Source organism: Pan troglodytes, chromosome 14 (assembly GCF_028858775.2).
Source record: "Pan troglodytes isolate AG18354 chromosome 14, NHGRI_mPanTro3-v2.0_pri, whole genome shotgun sequence".
NCBI lineage: Eukaryota > Metazoa > Chordata > Mammalia > Primates > Hominidae > Pan > Pan troglodytes.
In genome coordinates this window covers 100,646,288-100,669,555 of record NC_072412.2, presented here as the reverse complement: position 1 = coordinate 100,669,555, position 23,268 = coordinate 100,646,288, and the positions used below count along the sequence as shown (strand labels likewise).

The window sequence follows — 23,268 nt, the reverse complement described above, 5'->3', positions numbered from 1 at the left end:
AGGCTGGACTGCAGTGACGCCATCTCAGCTCACTGCGATATCTGCCTCCTGGGTTCAAGCGATTCTCCTGCCTCTGCCTCCCGAGTAGCTGGGATTACAGGTGCGTGCCACCACACCCAGCTAATCTTTGTATTTTTAGTAGAGACAGAGTTTCACCATGTTGGCCAGGATGGTCTCGATCTCCTGACCTTGTGATCCGCCTGCCTCAGCCTCCCAAAGTACTGTTTGTTTTTCTGTCTACCCAACTTACAAAAGGTTCCCAGAAGCCATAACCAAAGAGAGCAAATATACAGCAAAGTCAAAAGGTATCTTTTCTTTGAACTTTATCTGTCATTTGGACAGTTAGGTCATTTTGAAAGACTGAATCATTTGTGATTTATTTTTATTTTTATTTTTTCCAAAACCTTAAGTGACACTAAGCACTAAAAGAAAATCATTTTGGAAACAGAGTGTATTCACTTATGTGTCGTGGGCTAGTGAGCGTCAGAAGAACCTCCAAGCCTTACCTTGTGGGAGCTCAGAGCCCTTTTTCTTCCGAGGCCTCGCTGGCTGCAGAGGGTGGAGAAGGCTGGAGACTTGAGGTTGCATGAAGGTTACTGGTCTGCAGTGCAGAAAGCATACACCCCTCTTCCTCAGAAGTGAGTGGAAAGCCAAATGGCTTGTGTCACCACACACTGATGTAGGGAATCTAGGAAGTGTGGGAGCAAACACAGCAAAAGCAGAACCAAGTGCTGTTTCTTCGAATGGCCATGTTTGGGCAAGTCTAGCCTGCATGGCTTCCTGGGGTTGTGTGGAGCACGAGTTTCTGTGTTCTCTCTCTTCCTGGCTTATCCCTTTCATTTATGGTTCAGGGTCCTCTGTCACTCTTGACCACACCATTAGCAACTCAAATTCGTGGTTAGGAGTAAGCAGCAAGGACCTGGGAAAGAACTGGGGCACAGAAATGATGGCATACACAGTCAGGGGCCAGTCCTGGAGTCACTTTAAGAAACAAATACTGGGCCGGGCACGGTGGCTCACGCCTGTAATCCCAGCACTTTGGGAGGCCAAGGAGGGTGGATCACGAGGTCAAGAGATCAAGACCATTATGGCCAACATGGTAAAACCCCGTCTCTACTAAAAATACAAAAATTAGCCGGGCGTGGTGGTGCGCACCTGTAGTCCCAGCTGCTCGGGAGGCCGAAGCAGGAGAATCGCTTGAACCCCAGAGGCAGAGGTTGCCATGAGCCGAGATTGTGCCACTGCACTCCAGCCTGGCGACAGAGGGAGACTCTGTCTCAAAAAAAAAAAAATACTGAATTCTTAAGAAAGTACCCCTCAATTTGTATTCAAAATTTCAGGAAGAAGCAAACAGTGAAAGTACTTCCTAAATAATTTCCCTAAACAGAATAGTTAGCTGAAATGTGTGCTTCCTTTGTGTTCATGACACGGGGTAGTTAAGTGCACTTCCCAAGGAGAACACCAACGTGATACTATAACTCAGACAAGAGTTTGCTTAACTGAAGGATCTGGAAAAATGGATTTCAAAACTTTTTTTAGGATGGATTATTTACTCCTCCAATCCTACTGGCACAAATAAATGTTTTCAACTAAAGAGTAACTTCATGCAAATTCAACATTTATGATAGCACCCTAACGGTTGGCATACATCAACAGCTATAATCTTTGTTAGGATTAAACAGATTCATTTTTCATATTTGATGGACTTTTTTGTTTTTCTATCAAAGCAAAAGCTAAGTAGTTTTTAAGCAGCCCACTGCTCAGACTTCTGCTATCTTGGTATTTCTACTCCCTGAATTTTCTTCAGTAAGTTGAAAAGGTTAACCAGAGTGTGTCTCTTTAAGACTTCTTTTTTTATTACCTGATTTTCTTTCCTTTTTTTTTTTTTCTTCTTTTTGAGAACAAAATTCAAAGGGAAAAGAGGTAGGTATGCAGTTACTAGTAAAGAAATACAATTGGATTCTGGCCTAATGCAGTCAGTCCTTTGTTTCTGCACACTGAAGTCTTCATTAAGGCCATGGAACTGCTGCCTGGAGCTGGTGACCTTTTTGTATCTAAAGAAGACTTTACACGACTTAAATTCTTTTTCCTTTGTTGGCGAACAATGTTCTTTTCTTCTGAAAATGGATGATGATCAGTTCATTCAGAGGCTACAGGGTTTTTTTAAAAAAGAAGGGAAACCAAGATTTAAAGTGACTTCAGGTGATTCCCTCATTCTTGACACAGGGAGATGAGCTGCCCTGAATCAAGGTCTTCAGGATTTGAAATGCACACATAGCTCTGAGGACATCAGGCAGCAGCAGTCGTGGCTAGCTACTGTGCAGTGTATATTTTAAGAAAGCGAAGTTTCCTGGTTTGGGACAAGATTAGGGTAAAGTATTGTGCTTTGTCCTGCTGGTTTGTAACTCCCCATGCGATTTTTGTCTTGGTCCCAGGTCGTTTTAAGTGTCTGAAGGTTGGTGGATAGAGTTTCTTCTTGAGATAATGAGAGGCTTGTCTTCCAGAAGTTTATATGAAAGCTCTAGGAAGACTGTAATTTTCAGTCTTGCAGTCCTGCTGAGGGATTATCAATTTACTGCACTAAATGCTTTGATTCAGAGTGGCCATTTTTAGGTCACGTGGTGGGTTTTTTTTTGCTGTTGTTGTTGTTGTCTTGAGACAGTCTTGCTCTGTCTCCCAGGCTGCAGTGCAGTGGCGCTATCTTGGCTCACTGCAACCTCCACCTCCTGGGTTCAAGTGATTCTCCTGTCTCAGACTCCCGAGTAGCTGGAATTACAGGCGCACCCCACCCTGCCTGGCTAATTTTTGTATTTTTAGTAGAGATGGGATTTCACCGTGTTGGCCAGGCTGGTCTTGAACTTCTGACCACCAGTGAACCACCTGCCTCGGCCTCCCAAAGTGCTGGGATTACAGGCATGAGCCACCACACCCAGCCTGGTCACATGTTTAATATCAACTTGTCTTATGTGAGTAATGAGGACAAAATTACTACTCAGTATGGCGCAAAGATTTTTAAAAAGTATGACCTTTAAACCCTAATGAAAAACAGATTTGATCTAGTGCTTCATTTAAAATAATACGTTGAACAGAACATTGGTTTTGCTAACAATGGAGGTTAAAACTCGTACTAAATGACATTTTAAAATATATACCATCAATAAATATGTACTTAGGCTACTAAATCTTTTATATTTTACATGAAGATTGTATGTCTACCATAAATCTCTACTCTGAAATGTTCTGCCTGCAAACGTTTTTACAACACTTATTTATTTGTTTACTAACTTCATTACATGGAAGAGGGTACTTTAAATAATAATATCTATCAGAAATGATAATTAATTTGACTCTTATCTGCTCTTGCAGTATGTGACTACGATGAGCACTTTTATTACCTTTTGAAGATAATATAATTGTTTCTTATTTGGCAAGTGGATGAAAGCAGAATTAGAAACCAAAATGAACACCATGTATAAAACACATTGGCATATTAAAACAGACATTGTTAACAAATTACCTGCTGGTTTTAAAGAAAAATATAGGTTCAATCAGTTAATGTTTTATTAAATCATTCTCATTCAACAAGTTTTGATTGAAATTTTACTCATTATGAAATCTATATTTAGTATGTCATAACAAAGAAAAATATTCTTATTTACTAAACTATTTTATTCTGTGTAATGCTGCTAACTAAACATAAATAATTGCTTAATATTTTCCTTTAAATTGATAGTACGGATTTAAGCAGGAACCTTTATGGCAGTGGGAAATGCTTAATCTTAAATTTTGGCTTTTTTAACCAAAAAAAAAAAAAAGCCAGTAATGATGGTTGGTGATAATTAGCAGAGCCTCCATAGGTCCTGCAGAGTATCTGAGGTCAAGGTTTAGAGCTCAGCCCAAAGTAGCTGCAGACATTGTTGGCTCGAATTGAGCAACTCAAGGTCCTGTGAAGAATCACACTTTAATCCTTCCCCCGGTCCTTGGAGGGATTCAGCCATTTAAAGGGGTTTCCCTCCTAAAGGAAGAAAGTAAGGAAGGTGACAGGCAAGGGGCCCTGGATTATGGAAGACAGGATGATTGGACTTGAATTGTACACTCATATGCCTGTTCTTTTGAGCCACCAAAACCGCTATTCCGAAACATGCTAATACCATGAGCCCTTTCATCACTCAACAGAGGCAGAACAATCAGTCTTTAAAATGCAAAGAAATTTGTTCATAGATTAGCTTAGGTATCATCTCTCTAGAGCATATTATGAAAACCTAGGCAGACCCTCAATCAAACCCTAGACCTGGTAATGGGTGTGATTTTTCTCTAGGAGAGGAACCTGAAGGAAAACAATGTTCAGGTAACATAGGTCGTCATAGGCAAGGTAATGGACTTGTTAATATAAGCAAAGAACTGCGTCTCACAGCTCTAAATGGGCTCAAAGCCCATTTCTTAACCCATTCCCCTCTTAGCTCCTTTATCTCCTCAAACACATATCCTCAAAGAGTCTCTGGGTTGTGGCCACTGAACGGAATTGTGCCCTCAGTTTAGGGCTTGTGGGGAGGAGGAGGAGCATCAAAGAGAGAGAGGAAGGAGTTGCAGCCACCCCTCTCCTGGCCACATTGTTTCTGTATACCTCATTTAAACGACGAAAGAAAGAGGAATTACCTCTTGGACCTGGGAGGCAGAGGTTGGAATTTTAGAGTTGATAATTACAAAGAGTAAGTCAAGTTTTTATCTTTTAATCTGAAATAACCAGAATGATGGTTATTCCCCTCACAAGAAATTCTCACCATTGTTTAGATGGTTGTTCAGGTTTTGGTCTTCAGTTGGGTACTTTTAAGACAGACCTTACCTGTGACTCTTGGAATTTTTCAGTTCCATTTGGTAATTCAGAAACATCATGTGACCAGTGACTTTTCAGTGCTTTTGGAAGGATATTGGCCACTTTATCAGCTTTATACACACAAAGTGCCCATTTTACCGTCGTTTCCATTTTTGCATTTTGCTGAGGACTTATGTTTTTGGTGGCACCCTGTCTGCCTTCTACATCCGTTTCTTCCTCACCAGCCTTAAAACGGAGACGATAGGGAAAGGGATGAGAGCCTCCCTGGGTATCATTTTTCTTTATGGCTGGAGAAAAAAGAAGTCTACCACCTTTATCTCTCTTCTCAGGCTTTTGGGAAGTGAGGAGGAACAGTCCTGCCCCAAAGCCAGGTGAGATTTGAGGCCAGTGGTTCCCTTGAGCATTTCTCCAGTACCTGTGGAAGAGTCTCACCTTCTCTTGTTCCCACATCTGTGCATCCCCTTGTTCTGCCCCTATCCTTGAAAGCAGTTGATGGGGCTCCTATATCCTTATGGGCTGGCTTATTAGAGCCTTCCAGAAGAAAAGTTTGTGTTTTTGTTTTTTTGTTGTTTTTTTTTTAAGATGGAGACTTGCTCTGTGGCCCAGGCTGGAGTGCAGTGACGCGATCTTGGCTCACTGCAACCTCTGCCTCCCAGGTCCAAGTGATTCTCCTGCCTCAGCCTCCCAAGTAGCTGGGACTACAGGTGCCCGCCACCGCACCCAGCTACCAGAAGAAAACTTTCACACAGCCTACCTAAGCTTATGTTCAAGAGTCTCTCTTGAAATCCAGAAGAGGCCGATATTCTAAGAGTGATTTAATTGTGGGATCCTCCTGAAGCAGATGAATAGGAACAGCTATTTAAATTGATGTAATTTTATTATGACCTCCTTCACAGTGGTTTTCAGGTAACCCTGCTTTCTTAGTTAATAATGAGGTTCTGTGACCCAGGTAATCTTGATGCACAGATGAGATAATGTGGGGATTCACTGATGCAAAATCAGAGGCAATCCTTTCATAAGTAGAGGTGCCTCTGGCCCCAGTTGTTTAGATCTCCTTTGGCCAAAAAAAAAAAAAAAAAAAAAAAAAGGATGTCCCATTCTGACATTGGAGAGATTTTTTTTTTTTGAGATGGAGTTTTGCTCTTGTTGCCCAGGCTGGAGTGCAATGGCACGATCTCAGCTCACTGCAACCTCCACCTCCTGGATTCAAGCGATTCTCTTGCCTCAGCCTCCCAAGTAGCTGGGATTACAGGCATGTGCCACCATGCCCAGCTAATTTTTATATTTTTAGTAGAGACAGGGTTTCACTATGTTGGTCGGGCTGGTCTAGAACTCCTGACCTCAGGTGATCCACCCGCCTCGACCTCCCAAAATACTAAGATTACATGCGTGAGCCACGGCGCCCGGTGAGAGATTCTTAATCTTGGAAAACTGTTTTGCCAACGGAGAAAATAATCCTAATTTATTCTTTAGTGCAAATTGGAAAATACTTAATAATTTGGCTTTGAAGCACAAACTTTAATCATGCTGTTGGTATTTTCCAGTATTACATGATTGATGGTTAATTTCTATCGCTCTATTCATGTAGACCCTCGAATAATTATATCCTTATATTTCATGTTAAGCTAATAATACGAGGAAAACAGTTTTAAACATCAGGCCTGTATTTTTCATTTTCTTCTTAAGATAGCACACTGCAACAGTTTTGTTAGTGTTCAGTGGTCTGGAAGGTATTTTGGAGCACGCTTTGTACAGTGGAACATTAATAGATATGTTGTTTTGTAAACAGGCATTTGTAACGCTATAATTATTATCATGAATTGTATTTTTTGGTATCTTAATTCTATTGTTGATGTTAGCATTGGAATAAAATGAAAAAAGAGTCTGTGGTAATGACCGTGACTATTTTGGGCACTTAGGAACCTGTTTTGTTCACTGGAACAATGAGGAAAAACCTGGATCCCTTTAATGAGCACACGGATGAGGAACTGTGGAATGCCTTACAAGAGGTAATTGATAAAATGTAATTATCTTTAGTTTGTTAGCCTCAGTGTGTGTATATGTACCTTTACAGCATTGCAGGAAATTAAGAGGAGCTTAGCGGTTTAACTAACTTTGTTCACCACCCAGGAGATCATTGAGGATGTGGATATGCTAAAATGTGTATACTGATGATGATGAAAACCAAAAATAAAATTTCCCTGGTTCTCATTTTAATTTTCTTCCTGTTGTCCAAAACAGTTTGGTGTTGTTTTATTTGTCTTTAGCAATGCGTTAAACTAGAAGTTGTATTTATGAGTTGAGATCCTATTAGTGACTAAGTTACTCTGCACCATTTATTTTACTGCTCTGTTCTTAGGGAATTTCTAGTAAGGGAAGACCATAGTCATTTTTAATTAACTAAAAGATAAATGAGATCATATTTATGAAATGCTTTAAGTTTTATAATAAAGTGTTTATAAAGGTAAATTATACAGTTGGAATGGGATAATAATTATTTATTGGCAAACGTGTAATTTTAATGCAGATAACAGAACCCTGCAGCCTCTGCTAAGGTTTTATACTAATATGTTGATTTCTAGAGGATTTTTCTATTATTTATGTGGTTCCTGTTGGGCCACTTCTTGAAATTTTCTCACCCTTGCATGAAAAAAGGACTTTGACTATTAAGGTGCTGTTGGTTTGTGTATTTTAACACTGATTTTCTGTGTTCAGACTAGTTCTGCAAATTTGTGCCAGTATACTTGATGGCAGAAACCATATCATAAAACTGGTAATCCCCTCACAGGACCTAGTTTAGTCTTTTGCTTTTAAAAAGTAAGCATTTAAGGCTGGGTGCAGTGGTCGATGCCTGTAATCCCAGCACTTTGGAAGTCTGAGGTGGGTGAATCACTGGAGGTCAGAAGTTTGAGACCAGCCTGACCAACATGATGAAACCCCATTTCTACTAAAAATACAGAGATTAGCTGGGTATGGTGGTGTGCGCCTGTAGTCCCAGCTACTCAGGAGGCTGAGACAAGAGAATTGCTTGAACCTGGGAGGCCAAGGTTGCAGTGAGCCGAGATTGTGCCACTGCACTCCCATCTGGGCGACAGAGCAAGACTCCATCTCAAAATAAATAAATAAATAAAAATAAATAAAAATTGGCCAGGCGCGGTGGCTCATGCCTGTGATCCCAGCACTTTGGGAGGCTGAGGCGGATGGATCACGAGGTCAGGAGTTCCAGACCAGCCTGGCCAACTTGGTGAAACCCTGTGTCTACTAAAAATACCAAAATTAGCCAGACGTGGTGGTGCGCATCTGTAGTCCCAGCTACTCAGGAGGCTGAGGCAGGAGAATTGCTTGAACCTGGGAGGCGGAGTTTGTGGTGAGCCAACATTGTGCCACTGCACTCCAGCCTGGGCAACAAGAGTGAAACTCCATCTCAAAATAAATAATAAATATTAAAAGTTAAAAAAAAGTAAGCATTTAATAAGTATGTATTAATATGTTTGATCTCTTCATTTCAAAGAAGTGTGGAGCCTGGACAACATGGTGGACTTTGTCTCTACTAAAAAAAAAAAAAAAAAAAAAAAAAGAGCCAGATGTGGTGGCATGCACCTGTAGTCCCAGCTACTCAGGGAGTTGAGGTGGGAGGATCTTGTGAGCCCTGGAGGTCGAGGCTGCAGTGAGCCATGATTGCACCACTGCACTCCAGCCTGAGTGACAGAGATTAATTTCCCTCCATTGTTATTGTTGTTGTTTTGAATTGGTGCATTTGTCATTGTTGCCCTTCCAGGGATAGCTCTGAAATCTTTAATTTATAGATGGGTTTTGACTGTGAGCAAGTAGACTTGGAGGCCTGACAGTTTCCTGCCAGTAATTCTTGTTTCTGAAGGCATGTCATTGCCGAGTCCTTACACACCCACCCTGCTTTCCAGCAACTGTGGGGATTTTCTTTTTCTAAATTAGGTCGATTACTTCACCTCCTGATACTTGATAAGCAGTTGACCTCTGATTTCATTTAAATTTGTGAATCTCTGTACAGTGAAATTCTAGGAGAGAAGAGGTGGGTACAGTTAACTGTCAAATGTAAAGAAAGATAAGGCAATCCTGTGCCCCTAAACTCTCAGGACAGGTTTAATAGTGAAATTGTGACACACCCTAAAAGAACAAGAATTACTCATAAAGTGTTTTTCTATTTGTTTCAGAGCTTGAGATTCCTTGTCACAGATTCTCAGAGAGCAAAAGTACTTTTTAGAAACACATTTCTCTATGAACAGTGAAGAAATGTTAATTGGGAGATGATCCTATCAAAAACCATCGTGGAACTTGACTGTAACTCATACTTATTTCATTTGTTGTAGCCAAAATTAAAATAAAATTTAGTAGCCTCTCAAGAATTCTAGAAATGATGAGGTGGAAGACGTGGTAGGTCCCCCTCAGAATTGAAAAATTATCCCATCATTGTCTTTCTCTGGGAACTACTTCTTTATGACATTGTAGGTTTTTCTGTGAATGATTTGGAAGAGTTACTAAAAATTAGGGTACAACATTGTAGTTCCAGTGTGATTCCAGCTGTTTTTAATCATTCATATATTCCGACACCTGACCTAAGAAAGACACCAGAGCATTTACATTGCTCGTTTGGGGGTAATGAGACAAAGACTGGAGGAGAGTGTTTTCTTTTCTCTACAGTTTTCCTGAATTTTCCAAATTTCCTTCTGGGTGCTTGTATTCTTTTTACCTTCTAGATGGTCAGGGGAAAGGCTGAGCACTCCTAACAAATGAAGCATTGTGAGTTTTTCACAACAAGTTTCATGACTACAAGTTGATGGAGGCTGGGGGCATTCTGATAGGTCAGGAATTCTTCCCCTGGGGTCCGTGGAGTCTGAGGGTCTTCTCGTAGAGAATTCCAAATCTCACTTCCTGGTGATTGTAAACGTGAAGTTATGTGTGTATGTTTATCTTGAGAGATATCACACAAGGGATTCAGCACTACGACTCGTGCCATTCAAGTTTCTCTGGACTTCTCTGTCACATTCTGTCTCTCTTCTGTCTCCATGGTTTTCATCTTTCATTGATATCCAGTTCAGAACTGGATAACTCATCCTGCTCTTTAGTAGGAAACCTGGTGTCATTTGGAAACCCCCTTTAAAGCAGACAAAAAACATAGTCACTTGGTTTATAAATGAGGCCAAACTGGAAATGGGAACCCAAACTCAGAGGGTTGGCTTGAGATTAGGACAGCACTGTCAGTTTTTTCCTGTTTAACCACTTTACATAAAAAGGAAAGATGCCTTTTATTTCTTGGAAGTTTTTTTAATTTCTTCTTACCCATGATCTCTTGGAAAGGGTAATACCTGACGTGCAAAAGAAGTTTGGGCATCTGGAGGGAGACAGTCCTATGGATGTGGTCGTGTCATCTTGGTTATTTTTTTATTTATTTATATTTATTTATTTATTTATTTGAGACAGAGTCTCACTCTGTCATCCAGGTTGGAATGCGGTGGCACAGTCTCGGCTCACTGCAACCTCCGCCTCCCGGGTCCAAGCGATTCTCCTGCCTCAGCCTCCCGAGTAGCTGTGATTACAGGTGCCTGCCACCATGCCGGCTACTCTTTTTGTATTTTTAGTAGAGACGGGGTTTCACCATGTTGGCCAGGCTGGTCTCAAACTCCTGACCTCATGATCCACCCGCTTCAGCCTCCCGAAGTGCTGGGATTACAGGCGTGAGCCACCGCGCTTGGCCTATTTTTATTTATTTATTTATTTTTTTAGACAGAGTCTTGCTCTGTCGCCCAGGCTGGAGTGCAGTGGTGCAATCTCAGCTCACTGCAAACTCTACCTCCTGGGTTCAAGTGATTCTCCTGCCTCAGCCTCCCAGGTAGCTAGGATTAAAGGCAAGCCCCACCATGCCTGGCTAATGTTTGTATTTTTAGTAGAGACAGGGTTTTGCCATGTTGGCCACACTGGTCTCAAACGCCTGACCTCAAGTGATCTGCCTGTCTCGGCCTCCCAGAGTGCTGGGATTACAGGCATGAGCCACCACACCCAGCTAGTTTTTTGGGGTTTCTTTTCTAATGCTGAAAGTTATCGTAAATACTGAAAAATAGTCAGCTGTAAATGGAAGAAAGTTTACTAGAATTAGTGCCAGTTTGGGCCCCTAAATAAGAGCAACTCTGTAAATATAACGTAAGTAATGATTAAAGATGGAAGTCGTTTATGAGAAAAAAGTCAAAAGAGATCACACAGTAGGTACAACTAAGAAAATGAATCAGCAGCACGTTATTTCTGTTAATTAAAAAACGACTTTAATACTGGGATCTACAATTAAGACTAGGTTATATCATGTTGGAATAGTGGAGAAATCATCTAATCATGTTCAACATTGATAGAATTGCTGTTAGAATACAAGGATGTCTTGTATTCAGGACACCATAAGACAGAAATCTGCACATCAGCAGTGTCCACATCCTCTGGGCCTTCTATTCCCCACACCTTGCACCTCCATTTTTCCCAGGCCTGTATTGCCCAGAATGGGCTTCCGCTCGCTTCGTTCACACTTAGCTGTGTTCTTGTTAAAGCTTGTTCCCATCTGTTGAGTTGCTGTTTATCACATTTCAGTCTCTGGCATCAGAGACTTCCTTTATGAAAAGTCAGAAAGTTCAAAAAAACATGGAAACAGAATCTGACATCCACGGGAGTCTCTTTGAGGCTTTGAAAACATTTATGATGATAGAAATGGGCTGTCTTAGAAAGTTCAGTTCATTATTTTCACTTTTCCTGTAGTTTCCTATTTTTTCTAAGCTTCAAAATAATCTGATACACTGTGTTTGAAATGTATAGTTTCAAATAGTATGATTTGATTTTGTTTTCCTGAAATTACAACCTTTATTAAATGTAGAAAACATTAAGTTTTCTATATTTTAAAGTATAACGTTATGATATCTTGGAGCCAATTAATTTTATAAGGACTATGTTTCTTTTACAATGACATTTAGTAAGAAAATTATATGTAAATTCTATTTCTTTGTGGATTTATTTTGTAATTTATAAGAATAGACATGTCACAAAATGAGGTGTCCTTGTGACTTCATACATTCAACAGATTATGTGTGGGGAGGTTTTTACATAGGCATTGTAGACTCTGGAGCTATAGCAGTCATCAAGAGAGATAAAATCCCTACCCTCTTAGGGCACAAATTCTTGTATGGAAGATAGAAAATAAGAAAATGCTTATGTAATGTAATATTAGGTACTGGTAAATGCAATGAAGAAAACTACAGCAGTGCATGAAAAGAACTAGCTGACTGCATTATTAAAAATAGGTGGCCGGGCATAGTGGCTCACGCCTGTAATCCCAGCACTTTGGGAGGCTGAGGTGGGTGGATCACGAGGTCAGGAGATCGAGACCATCCTGGCCAATATGGTGAAACCCCATCTATACTAAAAATACAAAAAAAAAATTAGCCAGGTGTGGTGGTATGCACCTGTAGTCCCAGCTACTCGGGAGGCTGAGGCAGGAGAATCGCTTGAACCCGGGAGGCAGAGATTGCAGTGAGCTGAGATCGCACCACTGCACTCCAACCTGGGTGACAGAGCAAGAATCCACCTCAAAAAAAAAAAAAAAAAAAAAAAAAAAAAAGAATAGGCAGTATTTCATTGTCCAGGAAGGAGCAAAATAAACAAAGAAAAAAGAATAGATATTATCTATTGATCTCTTATTTGGTACCAAGCACTATTGTAAATGCTACACATACTGACTGATTTTATACTCCAACAATTTTAGGAGATAAACATCTTCAAAATAATCTTAGTATGGTCTTATTTACAAGTTAATTAGGAAGCTAAGATAGAGAAAGTTCAGGAACTTGCCCAGTTGGCAGAGCCTGGCAGGACTTATACCCATGCTGTGTGTCTTCAAGACTCCATTTTTTAATTTTAAAATGTCCAAATCACAGAACAGTCAAATGAATAGTATTATGAACATACACATACCCTTCTCCAAGATTCACCATTTGTTAATATGGTATTTTGCTACATTTGCTTCCTCTCTTATAGCCCTTGAAAGTAAGTTGCAGACATTTCCATGAAGTTGCAGTTCATCCTTAAATATGTATGTGTACCTCCTAAGAACAAGAACATTCAACTACATGACATAATACAGTTATTTACCTCACTGAAGAAATTGAAGAGTAATGTAATACCATTGTTTAATATATTTTCAATTTCCCCAGTTGTCACTCTTAGTCACTGTGTTCCACTGCCTCCATTGTCTTTTTCTCAGTGCTAATACTTAACCATAACTTGAATGTATGATAACACTACAGAGGGCCTTCACATTCATATCTTTTTTTTTTAATTGAGACAGAGTCTTACTCTGTCACTCAGGCTAGAGTGCAGTGGCGTGATCTTGGCTTATTGCAACCTCCGCCTCCCCGGTTCAAGCAATTCTCCTGCCTCAGCCTCCTAATGGGATTACAAGTGCCCGCCACCATGCCCAGCTAATTTTTTTTTGTATTATTAGTAGAGATGGGATTTCACCATGTTGGCCAGGCTGGTCTCGAACTCCTGACCTCAGATGATCTGCCTGCCCCAGCCTCCCAAAGTGCTGGTATTACAGGCATGAGCCACTGTACTCGGCCATACATTCATATCATTCTCATAACCATCCCTGATTCAATCATGATGACAGAGTCTCAGAAGACACTGTTATCTGGGAAATGTGTTCATTATTCTTCACCTCACAACCCTATTCTTCATCAAGTCAATGTGGATAACCTCAAGGAGGGTCAAAACCCAGAAGAATGATGGGTTGGCACCTTAATCAAGGGCAAGTGTGAGATTATTTCTTCAAATCTGGCTGCCGGTCTTAGAAAAGACCCTTTTGCACTTACCAGTATTATCAAAATCAACTCAGAAGGGAAAGCTAATAAAAACTTTGCTAACATCTACTTTTGATCAGTTCCATCACATGGGGTATAGGTCTGTGAGTATGTTTCATAAAAAGATTACTCAGTAAGTCCTCTTCTTTGTAATGGAGAGGACTTGACTAAGCTGACATATTCCATCCTATAATTTTCAGGGTAACATTTTGCACCACGAGCCAAATCTTACACTTCGGATTTTAATTTCCTACCTTGCATGCTAATGCCAAATATCAATACCATATTTAATCTTAACTCAAAATTCCTGTTTCTTGGAGTTGGACTTCCATCATGAGTACAACTCAAGATCACATTCATAGAAGCATGCTTCCGTGTTTAAGGTACATGACAATGTTACCCGTTTACTCTTGGCTTTTTGTTGTTGGGCATTGTAGTTCTGTACACCTGCTTATTGGCCATCACTCATCTATCTGCTTGCTGATCTCTTAATTGGAGATGTATTGACTCTTGGTTCCTCTATAGCTCTCAAATGTCACCTGAGTTTGGCTCTTGTTCTATAAAATTTCTCCAAAACAAACATCAGTGAACTGAACCACCACCCAATGTAGTATCAGATCATCTTATAGCTACAATTTTATAAAGATACATTAATATCAACATCATCTATCCCCATCGTCTGGGGCAAGATGTTATATTGTGTCCTGTTTTTTGTGAGTTTTCATTCACTGCAAAACATTTATTAGACTGTAGAAAATGTACTGACCTACTTTATAGCCATAGGGGCTTAAACTTGGGAAAGGACCAGCCCAAGAATAAGCTCCTGATTTCCTAACAAATGAGGCACAGTTTCCCATTGTTTGCATTTGTATTTTTTTAACTTTTCCAGTTGATTAAAAAACCTTCCAAAATGGTAAAGTGCCTATAAGATGATATCTTTGGAGGACCATACTTCCTGCAGTAATTTTCTTTTTAAATTTTCCCTTGAGTTATACTCACTCATCTCCAAAATGTGCTTTGGGAAACTTGACTCAACCAGAAAGATCCTTTCACCTTTTCTTCAGACTCTATATTGGGAGCATGAGCTTCATTTTTTGAGAAACTTCCTTCCCTCCCTGGAAGAGGGGTTCTTGTTGGCTGTCATGTTGGTTATTGGTAAGGGAGTTCAGGTGCTGGGGGACACTGATATGATTTTTTTCCAACAACTCTATTGAGGTCTAATTTGCATAGCAGAAAATGCTCCCGTTAGAAGTGATTCAGTGATTTTGGTAAATTTATAGAGTTGTGCAGTCATTGCAGGAATCCAGTTTTAAAACATCTCTGTTACCCCAAGAAATTTCCTTGTGTCCATTTACAGTTAATCCTCCAGCCCCTTGGCAACCATCACTCTTATTGTCTCTCTAAATTTCTGTAATCTTTTAACTAAAAAGAAGGGATTTTTTTTTATCTTTCTGTATTTTACCTACAGAATAATTTTATTGATCATACTGTGTTTTTCTTAATGAAATTGGCCCAGGCAGTATTAACACATGACCCTGCATGAACAGACTGTGTTTGCTGATGGTGATAAAGGAGCATCTTGGGTTCCATTGTTTGTTCTCTTAAGTCAGAATATTTCCGTTTTGTGTTGACTCTACCATCTTTCTCACTGAACATTAAATAGAGGTAATTCAGCCTCATGTGTGTGTCCACTTAAGTTATATCTCTCGAGAGAAGGGACTTGAAGGTTCTAATGTCTATGAGGCTTGACTACTTCCATAGCGGCTTGAATGATAGCAGTCATTCTTCTTTGTACATCTACAGGTACAACTTAAAGAAACCATTGAAGATCTTCCTGGTAAAATGGATACTGAATTAGCAGAATCAGGATCCAATTTTAGTGTTGGACAAAGACAACTGGTGTGCCTTGCCAGGGCAATTCTCAGGAAAAATCAGATATTGATTATTGATGAAGCGACGGCAAATGTGGATCCAAGGTATAAAGCTGAGGTCCATGTAACCTTGAGTCCACATTTTAAGTGTGTAAATGGGAAACATGGAATGATTCTGAGAAATATTTCTAAGTGCTCTGTTTGCCCCAGAGATAACATTTTAACATGGATAAATTCATTCTGAAAAAAAAAGAAGAAACCCAAACGTGTTTTCCAGTGTCAGTGATATTATTCAGTATCCCAGGAGAGCTAGATTCCTAAAATCCACTCCCAATAATCAGCTTTAAGCAATTTGGAGGGAAGACATTTTTCATTGTTTTATGAAAATTAGTAAATTACTACATAGATTTTTATACTTGTTTTTAAAGAATAAGATTGTCCTAAAACATTTTAACATGATTTTTAAAACATTAAATATATATGATCTTTTTTTTTTAAATCTCTATTGTGAAGTAGAGCTTTTTAAGTCTTAAGTCTACTTTTTGCATCTTTACAAAATTAAACTTAACTTCTTTGATTGCAGAACTGATGAGTTAATACAAAAAAAAATCCGGGAGAAATTTGCCCACTGCACCGTGCTAACCATTGCACACAGATTGAACACCATTATTGACAGCGACAAGATAATGGTGAGTCCTTCACCTGCGGAATTCCTGTTGCTCCCAATTATGTTCACTTTTTCAGTTTATTCCTTCCTTGTAAAACTTGATAGAAACCCCTAGTAAGTTAACTTTCTGTTAATTTTGGCTCTCTTCCCAGCAGTAATTCATATGCTTAACTACACCCTCAGTGCTACTAACAATATATCCAATGTATCTCTTTGCATATAATCATATGCAAAAATCATATGTTAAAAGTTTACCATGAAAATATTCCAAATCTAAGATTCAGCTTGTGATGCTGTCGTACTACAGAGTAGTATCCAATAGAAGATCACAGTCATTGTCACTGTCACAGTTGTTTCAGCATGCTTGATCCCCTTAATGAAAGATTCAGGTTTTTATATACTGCAAGGGGCTTGTTGGGTAAGGTTGCAGAACTTCTATGCTGTTGGGACATTCACAAGATACGTGTCACAGGGGAAGAGATGAGAAGATCCATCACAAATTATTTTCAGAGAGGGCCTAGCCAGAAAAACAAATGATTCCAACAGAAAGGATTTAACATAGGAAATTTGTTACATAAGAATTGGAGGGCTTAGAAAATGAAGGGAAACAGTGATAATTTTAGGAAGCAAGGCCAGGCACGGTGGCTCATGCCTGTAATCTCAGCACTTTAGGAGGCCGAGGCAGGCAGATTACTTGAGGTCAGGAGTTCGAGACCAGCCTGGCCAACGTGGTGAAACCCTGTCTCTACTAATAATACAAAGATTACCTGGATGTGGTGGCAGGCGCCTGTAGTCTAAATGTATCATATAGACTTCTTGTTGGGATTCGCTGTTACCGCATTGATGATAGCTACTCCTTTTATTATCTAATGCTTGGAAGTGCTGTCAACTTAGAAGGTCTGATTAGTTAGAGAGACAGCAAGCAAGGACAGAACTTGGCAGACAAGTCAGTTGGTCACTCCTAAATCTGATCAATCAGCTTCTGACCACATAAATGTCTAGTTCACAAGCATCCCCTTGATCCATCAGCGCTGTTACCATTATTGAAATGTGCCCATTAGTTTATTGCTTTATATACCGGTCCCTCTAGGTAGATTTTGAGAACCTTAATTTTTTTCTCTCTTGAGTAATGTCTTTATCTAAACTCTGAACATGGTTCTACAAAGCAATTTACAGTTGGCCCCTCCCTACCTTTCTAGCCTTTCCTCCCTCTGTTCTCTCTCTTTCCTTTGTAGTAAAAGCCACAGTCCTTTAGTTATTGTCCTTCAGTTTATCAAACGCAGCATTCACTGTTGCGGTCATGCCCTCTCTACACCATGCACAATGGTGGCTTAGACTATGGTGTGAGCAGTGAAGGTGGTGCAATGGATAGATTTGGAGTAAATAGCAAAGTAAAGCAACTGGACTGTGATGGATTGAAGGTGAGATTTGAGGGAAGACAGGGGTAGTCAGTCCTGGTTTCTCTGTTTGGGACGTGACTATCTGCATGAATGAGGAAGACCCGGAAGAAGTACATTTGGAGAAGGGAAAGGCAAGCATTCCCTTGGAGGAGGTAACTGTTGAGATGACCTTGCATTTCAACATGGAGCTTTCCTTCTCACTCCCAACTCCATTAGTGTCTCCATCTATGGCGATCTCTCCAATGATATTGGGAGATCTTCCATTTAGGGCTCCCTGGCCACGAGGTCATCAGTGGCATCACAGGAGGTCCTACTAGGAGGTATAAATTTAAGTAAGGAGTCTTATTACAAGCTCTGAATTCTTTGTGAGAACTATTTTCCAATTTTTCTTAACAGGCGGTGGCAGGATTCAGCCTCAGGGAACCCAGGAGACATGCATTCTGTAGCTTGAGATTGGGAACTGGCCTCTATGTTCCCTCGACCCCTAGCTGAAAGCGTCTCCTGTATTCTAGAGCTTCTGATCGTCAGCCAGCTTTCAATTCGGGGGAACACCATAAATACGATTCTTCCTCAGATCTTTGATTTAGGAGGTGTTTTGGTTTTTTTTGTTTGTTTGTTTTTTCCCCTTGTTTGCTTTAGAGATACCGTTCCAGAAAACACATGTTCTGTTCTGTTATTCTGAAAGCTGTGAAAACATACAGACAAGTGAATCAGCTGCAAAGCTCAGTGCTCCAAAAGGCAGGCTCAGGGAGTGGCTGGGGAAGTGACAGATGTTAATGAAGGACATAACCAACACTATTGTCATCATGCAGTCCTGTAATTGCAAGTGCTTAAGGTGTAATAATTACATTTTGTTGCATTGGTGAATACTTCTCCACAAAGACGGATAGATATGGTTTTGTTTACTGTAAGTAAATCAAACAAAAGGCTTGTTGGGAAACAACTGCGACCTAATTAATAGCTTTGTTTATGTGTTGACTCTCCAAAGGGATTTACCCAGTTTTGGTTCATTAAGCGCCATCAATGTGTTAAGCTTAGAATTTTATTTTATGAAGATGTCCTCTCAGTTTTAACTTTATTAAACATGGTGTAGTCTTAATGACAGCTAATTTAATCTTCATTTGCTCAGTTGCCACAAAACAGTAGAGCAAGACAGACAAGTTAGAAATCCTCTTTTTTCTAATACGCACCACTATCTCCACATTAAAGACAGCTTCCTCCCTGTAGTTTTTAGGATTCGCTGGTTACTTGTGACCTGTTTTCCTTTCAGCCAATAGCACAGCCTTTTCCTCCAGTCCCTGCACACCCGTCCTTACAACGCTCTGGATTCTCCCTGGTAGTGTGAGTGAACGAGGAATAAGCGAATCTGCAGTTAGAGAATTCTTCGGGAGTGAATTACAGAGAAGCAAAACCAGGCCTGAGAAATTCAGATTGTAGCTCTTTTCTTTGTAGGCAATCTTATGGGTGTATAATGTATATCTTTCTTTCTAAACCCAAATCTCTTTTTAGTAGCGTTTCCTCAGAGAAAACAAACTAGAAATCGTTCTAGCAGAACCAGCTGGAGAAACACAACTCAAAGCTAACCTGAGTTTTATTTAAATTCTATGTTTCATCTTCATGGAACTTCTCTTTAAGAAACCGACAATGGCCACAATTAGAACATTTCAGAAGAGGAAAAATTACTTCTTGAAAAATATGCTGAGACATTTAATTAAAGTGTTCAGGGGGACAAAGAACTAATGTGAAGGTAGAAAGCACAAACTGGGGCTGGGCGCGGTGGCTCATGCCTGTAATCCCAGCACTTTGGGAGGCCGAGAAGGGCAGATCACCTGAGAGGTCAGAAGTTTGAGACCAGCCTGGCCAACATGGTGAAACCCCGTCTCTACTAAAAATACAGAAAAATTAGCCGGGCGTGGTGCCGTGTGCCTGTAATCCCAGCTACTCGGGAGGCCGAGGCAGGAGATGCTTTTGAACCTGGGAGGCAGAGGTTGCAGTGAGCCGAGATCGCGCCACTGCACTCCAGCCTGGGCGACAGAGTGAGATCCATCTCAAAAAATAAAAAATGAACAAACTGGGAGAATAAATACACACAATTGCAGAGCTTTGGGGAAGTGGCTGAGTGGGTCACTGGGACCTATACCCTTCATCTTCCCCAGGTGAGAAGAATCATTTACTGTTTCAAGACCTGAGGCAGGATTTTAGGTAATCTTTGCCACATGCCATAGTATCTTGTCCCAGAGAAGAGTCACAGGCACCCATTTTACCAGTGAGGGAACCAATCTCCAACGTCAGATGACTCTCCGTACACCCCTTTCATCATGGTGGCCCAGAAACAACTTCTGAAATGGAAACCCTCCCACCCTCACTCTGCCTGTTGCTAAGTGGGGTTTCTCTGTATCGCTTGCTGCCATAGTGAAAGCTGTTCCGAGCTTTTCTTTTCCTATGGTCAGGCTTTATCCTTCACCCTGTCCTGCCCTTCCCCTGTTCCTGAGATCACCCCACTATCGGCGATGGCATCCTGCCAATTAAATGGATTAAATTGTTTTGCAGTTTGTTCACTTAATTTTTATATCTAGGACAGCTACCTGGAATATCTGCAGATATTTAGGCCTGATAAACACATCTTCATTGAGCTTATGTAACTGAGTAACTGACTAATGCATTCCAGTATAATGTGTTTTTCCTTGACCTTCTGGAGAGCAGCAAGTGATTTGAGGTTTGCATTGCTGGAGAGATCCTGGGGCCACAGGACCAACATCAATGCGTGGCTTAGTTTACAGTTTTACTTGGGTAGAGGAAAGGTGAGGACCAAGCAGGAGATTTCAGGACTGTTTTCATGTAGCTACAGAAGATATGAAGATACAAATTCAAGATTATGCCCTTTTTTCTGTACAAAAAGAAGATTCAGAGTCACTTTATTTTGTTGTAAAAGATCTAGAATCTTTGGTCAAATCAGTAAATACAGATTGAGTCCCCTAATCTGAAATCTGAAATGCTCCTAAATCTGAAACTTTTTGAGCTCTGATGTGAAGCTTGTAGGAGACACTCATTGGGGCATTTCAGATTTTGGATTTTCGGATTAAGTATGCTGAATCTGTAAGTATGTATAATGCAAACATTGCAAAATTCAAAAGTATCTGAAATCTGAAACACTTCTGGTCCCAGGCATTTCCTAAGTATACTCAACATGCATAAAGGCTAAGTGGGTAAAGTTCTATTCTTAGCATTTTTTCATGTGCATCCTAACTTGGCCCTTGTAGCATCTGATTGTTCCTTATTTTCTCTTTTCCAATATTTAATTTGTGAGTCAAGCCTCTGCCCTCATTCCTGCTGTGTCTCCTTTTTGCTTTTTCTCTCTCTTGTCTATAGCCATCAACTTGAGGCATGTGGTCTTCCAAGGCTATAGCCTGAATCCTGGCATCCCTATACCTCCTTCCATATCTGTTTTCCAGGGCCAGCTAGACTCTTTCTCTGCTGGACCTCACTCTGTGGTCTTACCAGACTGCACCACTGGTCAGTCACCCAATTGTGCCCTGAATTTCCCTTCCTTTGTATTTAACTTTTAGCCAGTGTGCATGGGATGCCTGCTCACACGTCATGTGCAAAGCCAGGCCTTGGAGATGCAACAGTGAACAAGAGCAATCACATAACCCTGCCCTTGAGGAAGTGATAGGTGAGCTGTCAGACCTCTCGGCATCTGGAATGACCACTGTCCTCCCACCCCTCACCTCCACCACCATTTCTACGTGTCCAAGTCTGTCCATTCCTCAAGGCCCAGTTTGCTATTTTCTCCTCCCTGAAGCTCCTCCTCAGAAATTTTGGCCAGAGGTGACTTCTGCTGCTGCTAAACTCCGGCTTGTTTTGCCTTTTTTCTGGCATTCTAGTCACTTGAGTGTTTTCTTCTGTCTTTTTTTTTTTTTTTTTTTTTTGAGTGTGGGCTTCCTAAAAGCAGGGGCTGGGACTTACCCATCTTTGCCTCTTCCACAGCATCTAGCATAATGACATGAATGAATGCAGTAAGTGTGCAATAAATGTGTGCTGAATAAATTCAGGAATTCATGAAGGTTCACTTCCATTTTCCTCCAATGTGTTTTGGCAGAGTGTCACTTGCTCATTATTAATCCTGAAACTTTAATGAAGTTTGTTTTCTTGGGCCGTATGTGGGGGCTCATGCCTGTAATCCCAGCACTTTGGGAAGCCAAGGTGGGAGGATCGCTTTGAGCTCAGGAGTTTAAAACCAGCATGGGCAACGTAGCGAAACCCTGTCTCTACAAAAAAACAAAAATTAGCCAGGCTTTGGCGGTGTGCACCTGTAGTCCCAGCTACTTGGGAGGCTGAGGCTTGAGTCCAGGAGGTGGAGGTTGCAGTGAACCGAGATCACACCACTGCACTCCAGTCTGGGTAACAGAGTGAGACTCTATTTCAACAACAACAACAAAAAATTTGTCTTCTTTTTCTGTGAGTATATGCCAGGCACACAGTAAATAATTTTGAGTCCTGGGTGTAATAGGACTCAAATTGTAGTGGAAAGTGAATAGGTGAACTTTTTTATGCTTACAGGCATATTTTTCTTAAAATATGCAGTTATTATCCAAATAAAAAGGTGTCTTAGAAAATTAACTGTTTACAGTTCTCATTGCCCATATTTTACTTCTGAAAACAAACAAACTGAAAGTAAATAATAATGTACCTCTGGGAACTCACATGAAGAGGAAAGAAGACAGGTTTACACCCGGGTTCAAATCCCAGCTCTGCCATCTTCCGATTTGTGCAGCCTAGGCTAAGTTGTTTAACTTATTTGCACTTCCATCTTTATCTCTGGCTGTCAGCATCTTGATAGACTGTTTCTTGCTCATCTTTGAATCTCCCATTCCTAAAACGGTACTTTGGAAATAGACATTCACTCAATATTGGATGAATGGATGGAAGGAAGGAAATTACCTTATCCATTCTATTTTGGGTGTTTTCAGGGATGATTGTAAAAGCAGAGCCTGTTCAACCCATTTTATTTTCCTTTTCAAGTTCACAAACTGATATTTTAGTTATGGGGTGCTTTCATTGATTTTTATGGTAGCCATACTCTTTGTTAGGTCATATTTATATGCCAAGGATGCCTTGTCTCAAATCTTGCAAATTCATCTGCAGCTATAATAATCCAGTTCATTATAAGATACTATATTTGGGGGGTTATTTGGGATTTTTGGTTTTTTTTTTTTTTTTTTTTTTTTTTGGACACAGAGTCTCACTCTGTTGCCCAGGCTGGAGTGCAGTGGCATGATCTCGGCTCACTGCATCCTCTACCTCCTGGGTTCAAGTGATTCTCGTGCCTTAGCCTCCTGAGTAGCTGGGACTACAGTTGCACACCACCATGCCCAGCTAATTTTTGTATTTTTAGTAAAGGTGGGGTTTTGTCATGTTGGCCAGGCTGGTTTCGAACTCCTGGCCTCAAGTGATCCACCTGCCTTGGCCTCCCAAAGTGCTAGGATTATAGGCGTGAGCCACTGAACCTGGCCTATATTTTGTTTTAATGCATATCAAAAAAATATTAAAGAGGTCAGTTTTATTTTATATTTTTTAAGTGTGAAACCTTATAGAAGTTAAAATTTTAAGTTCTAGTAAATTATTAAGG

At 40.4% G+C, this 23,268-nt stretch overlaps 1 protein-coding gene across 6 annotated transcripts in view; it reads left to right on the top strand.

Annotated features, from left to right (window-relative positions):
- ABCC4 (ATP binding cassette subfamily C member 4) overlaps positions 1 to 23,268 on the top strand; it is a 282,364-nt gene that overhangs the window by 241,973 nt on the left and 17,123 nt on the right. For 2 of the 6 annotated variants that reach the window (XM_001137006.7, XM_016925451.3), the window contains 3 exons: positions 6,754 to 6,843; positions 15,505 to 15,677; positions 16,156 to 16,261. In XM_001137006.7, coding sequence (XP_001137006.1) covers positions 6,754 to 6,843; positions 15,505 to 15,677; positions 16,156 to 16,261 — 369 coding nt within the window. Of the gene's footprint in view, positions 1 to 6,753; positions 6,844 to 9,024; positions 9,214 to 13,901; positions 14,080 to 15,504; positions 15,678 to 16,155; positions 16,262 to 18,035; positions 21,095 to 23,268 lie in introns of those variants that run through there. The other 4 variants (XM_054665475.2, XM_063792281.1, XM_063792279.1 and 1 more) reach the window with 3 other exon arrangements.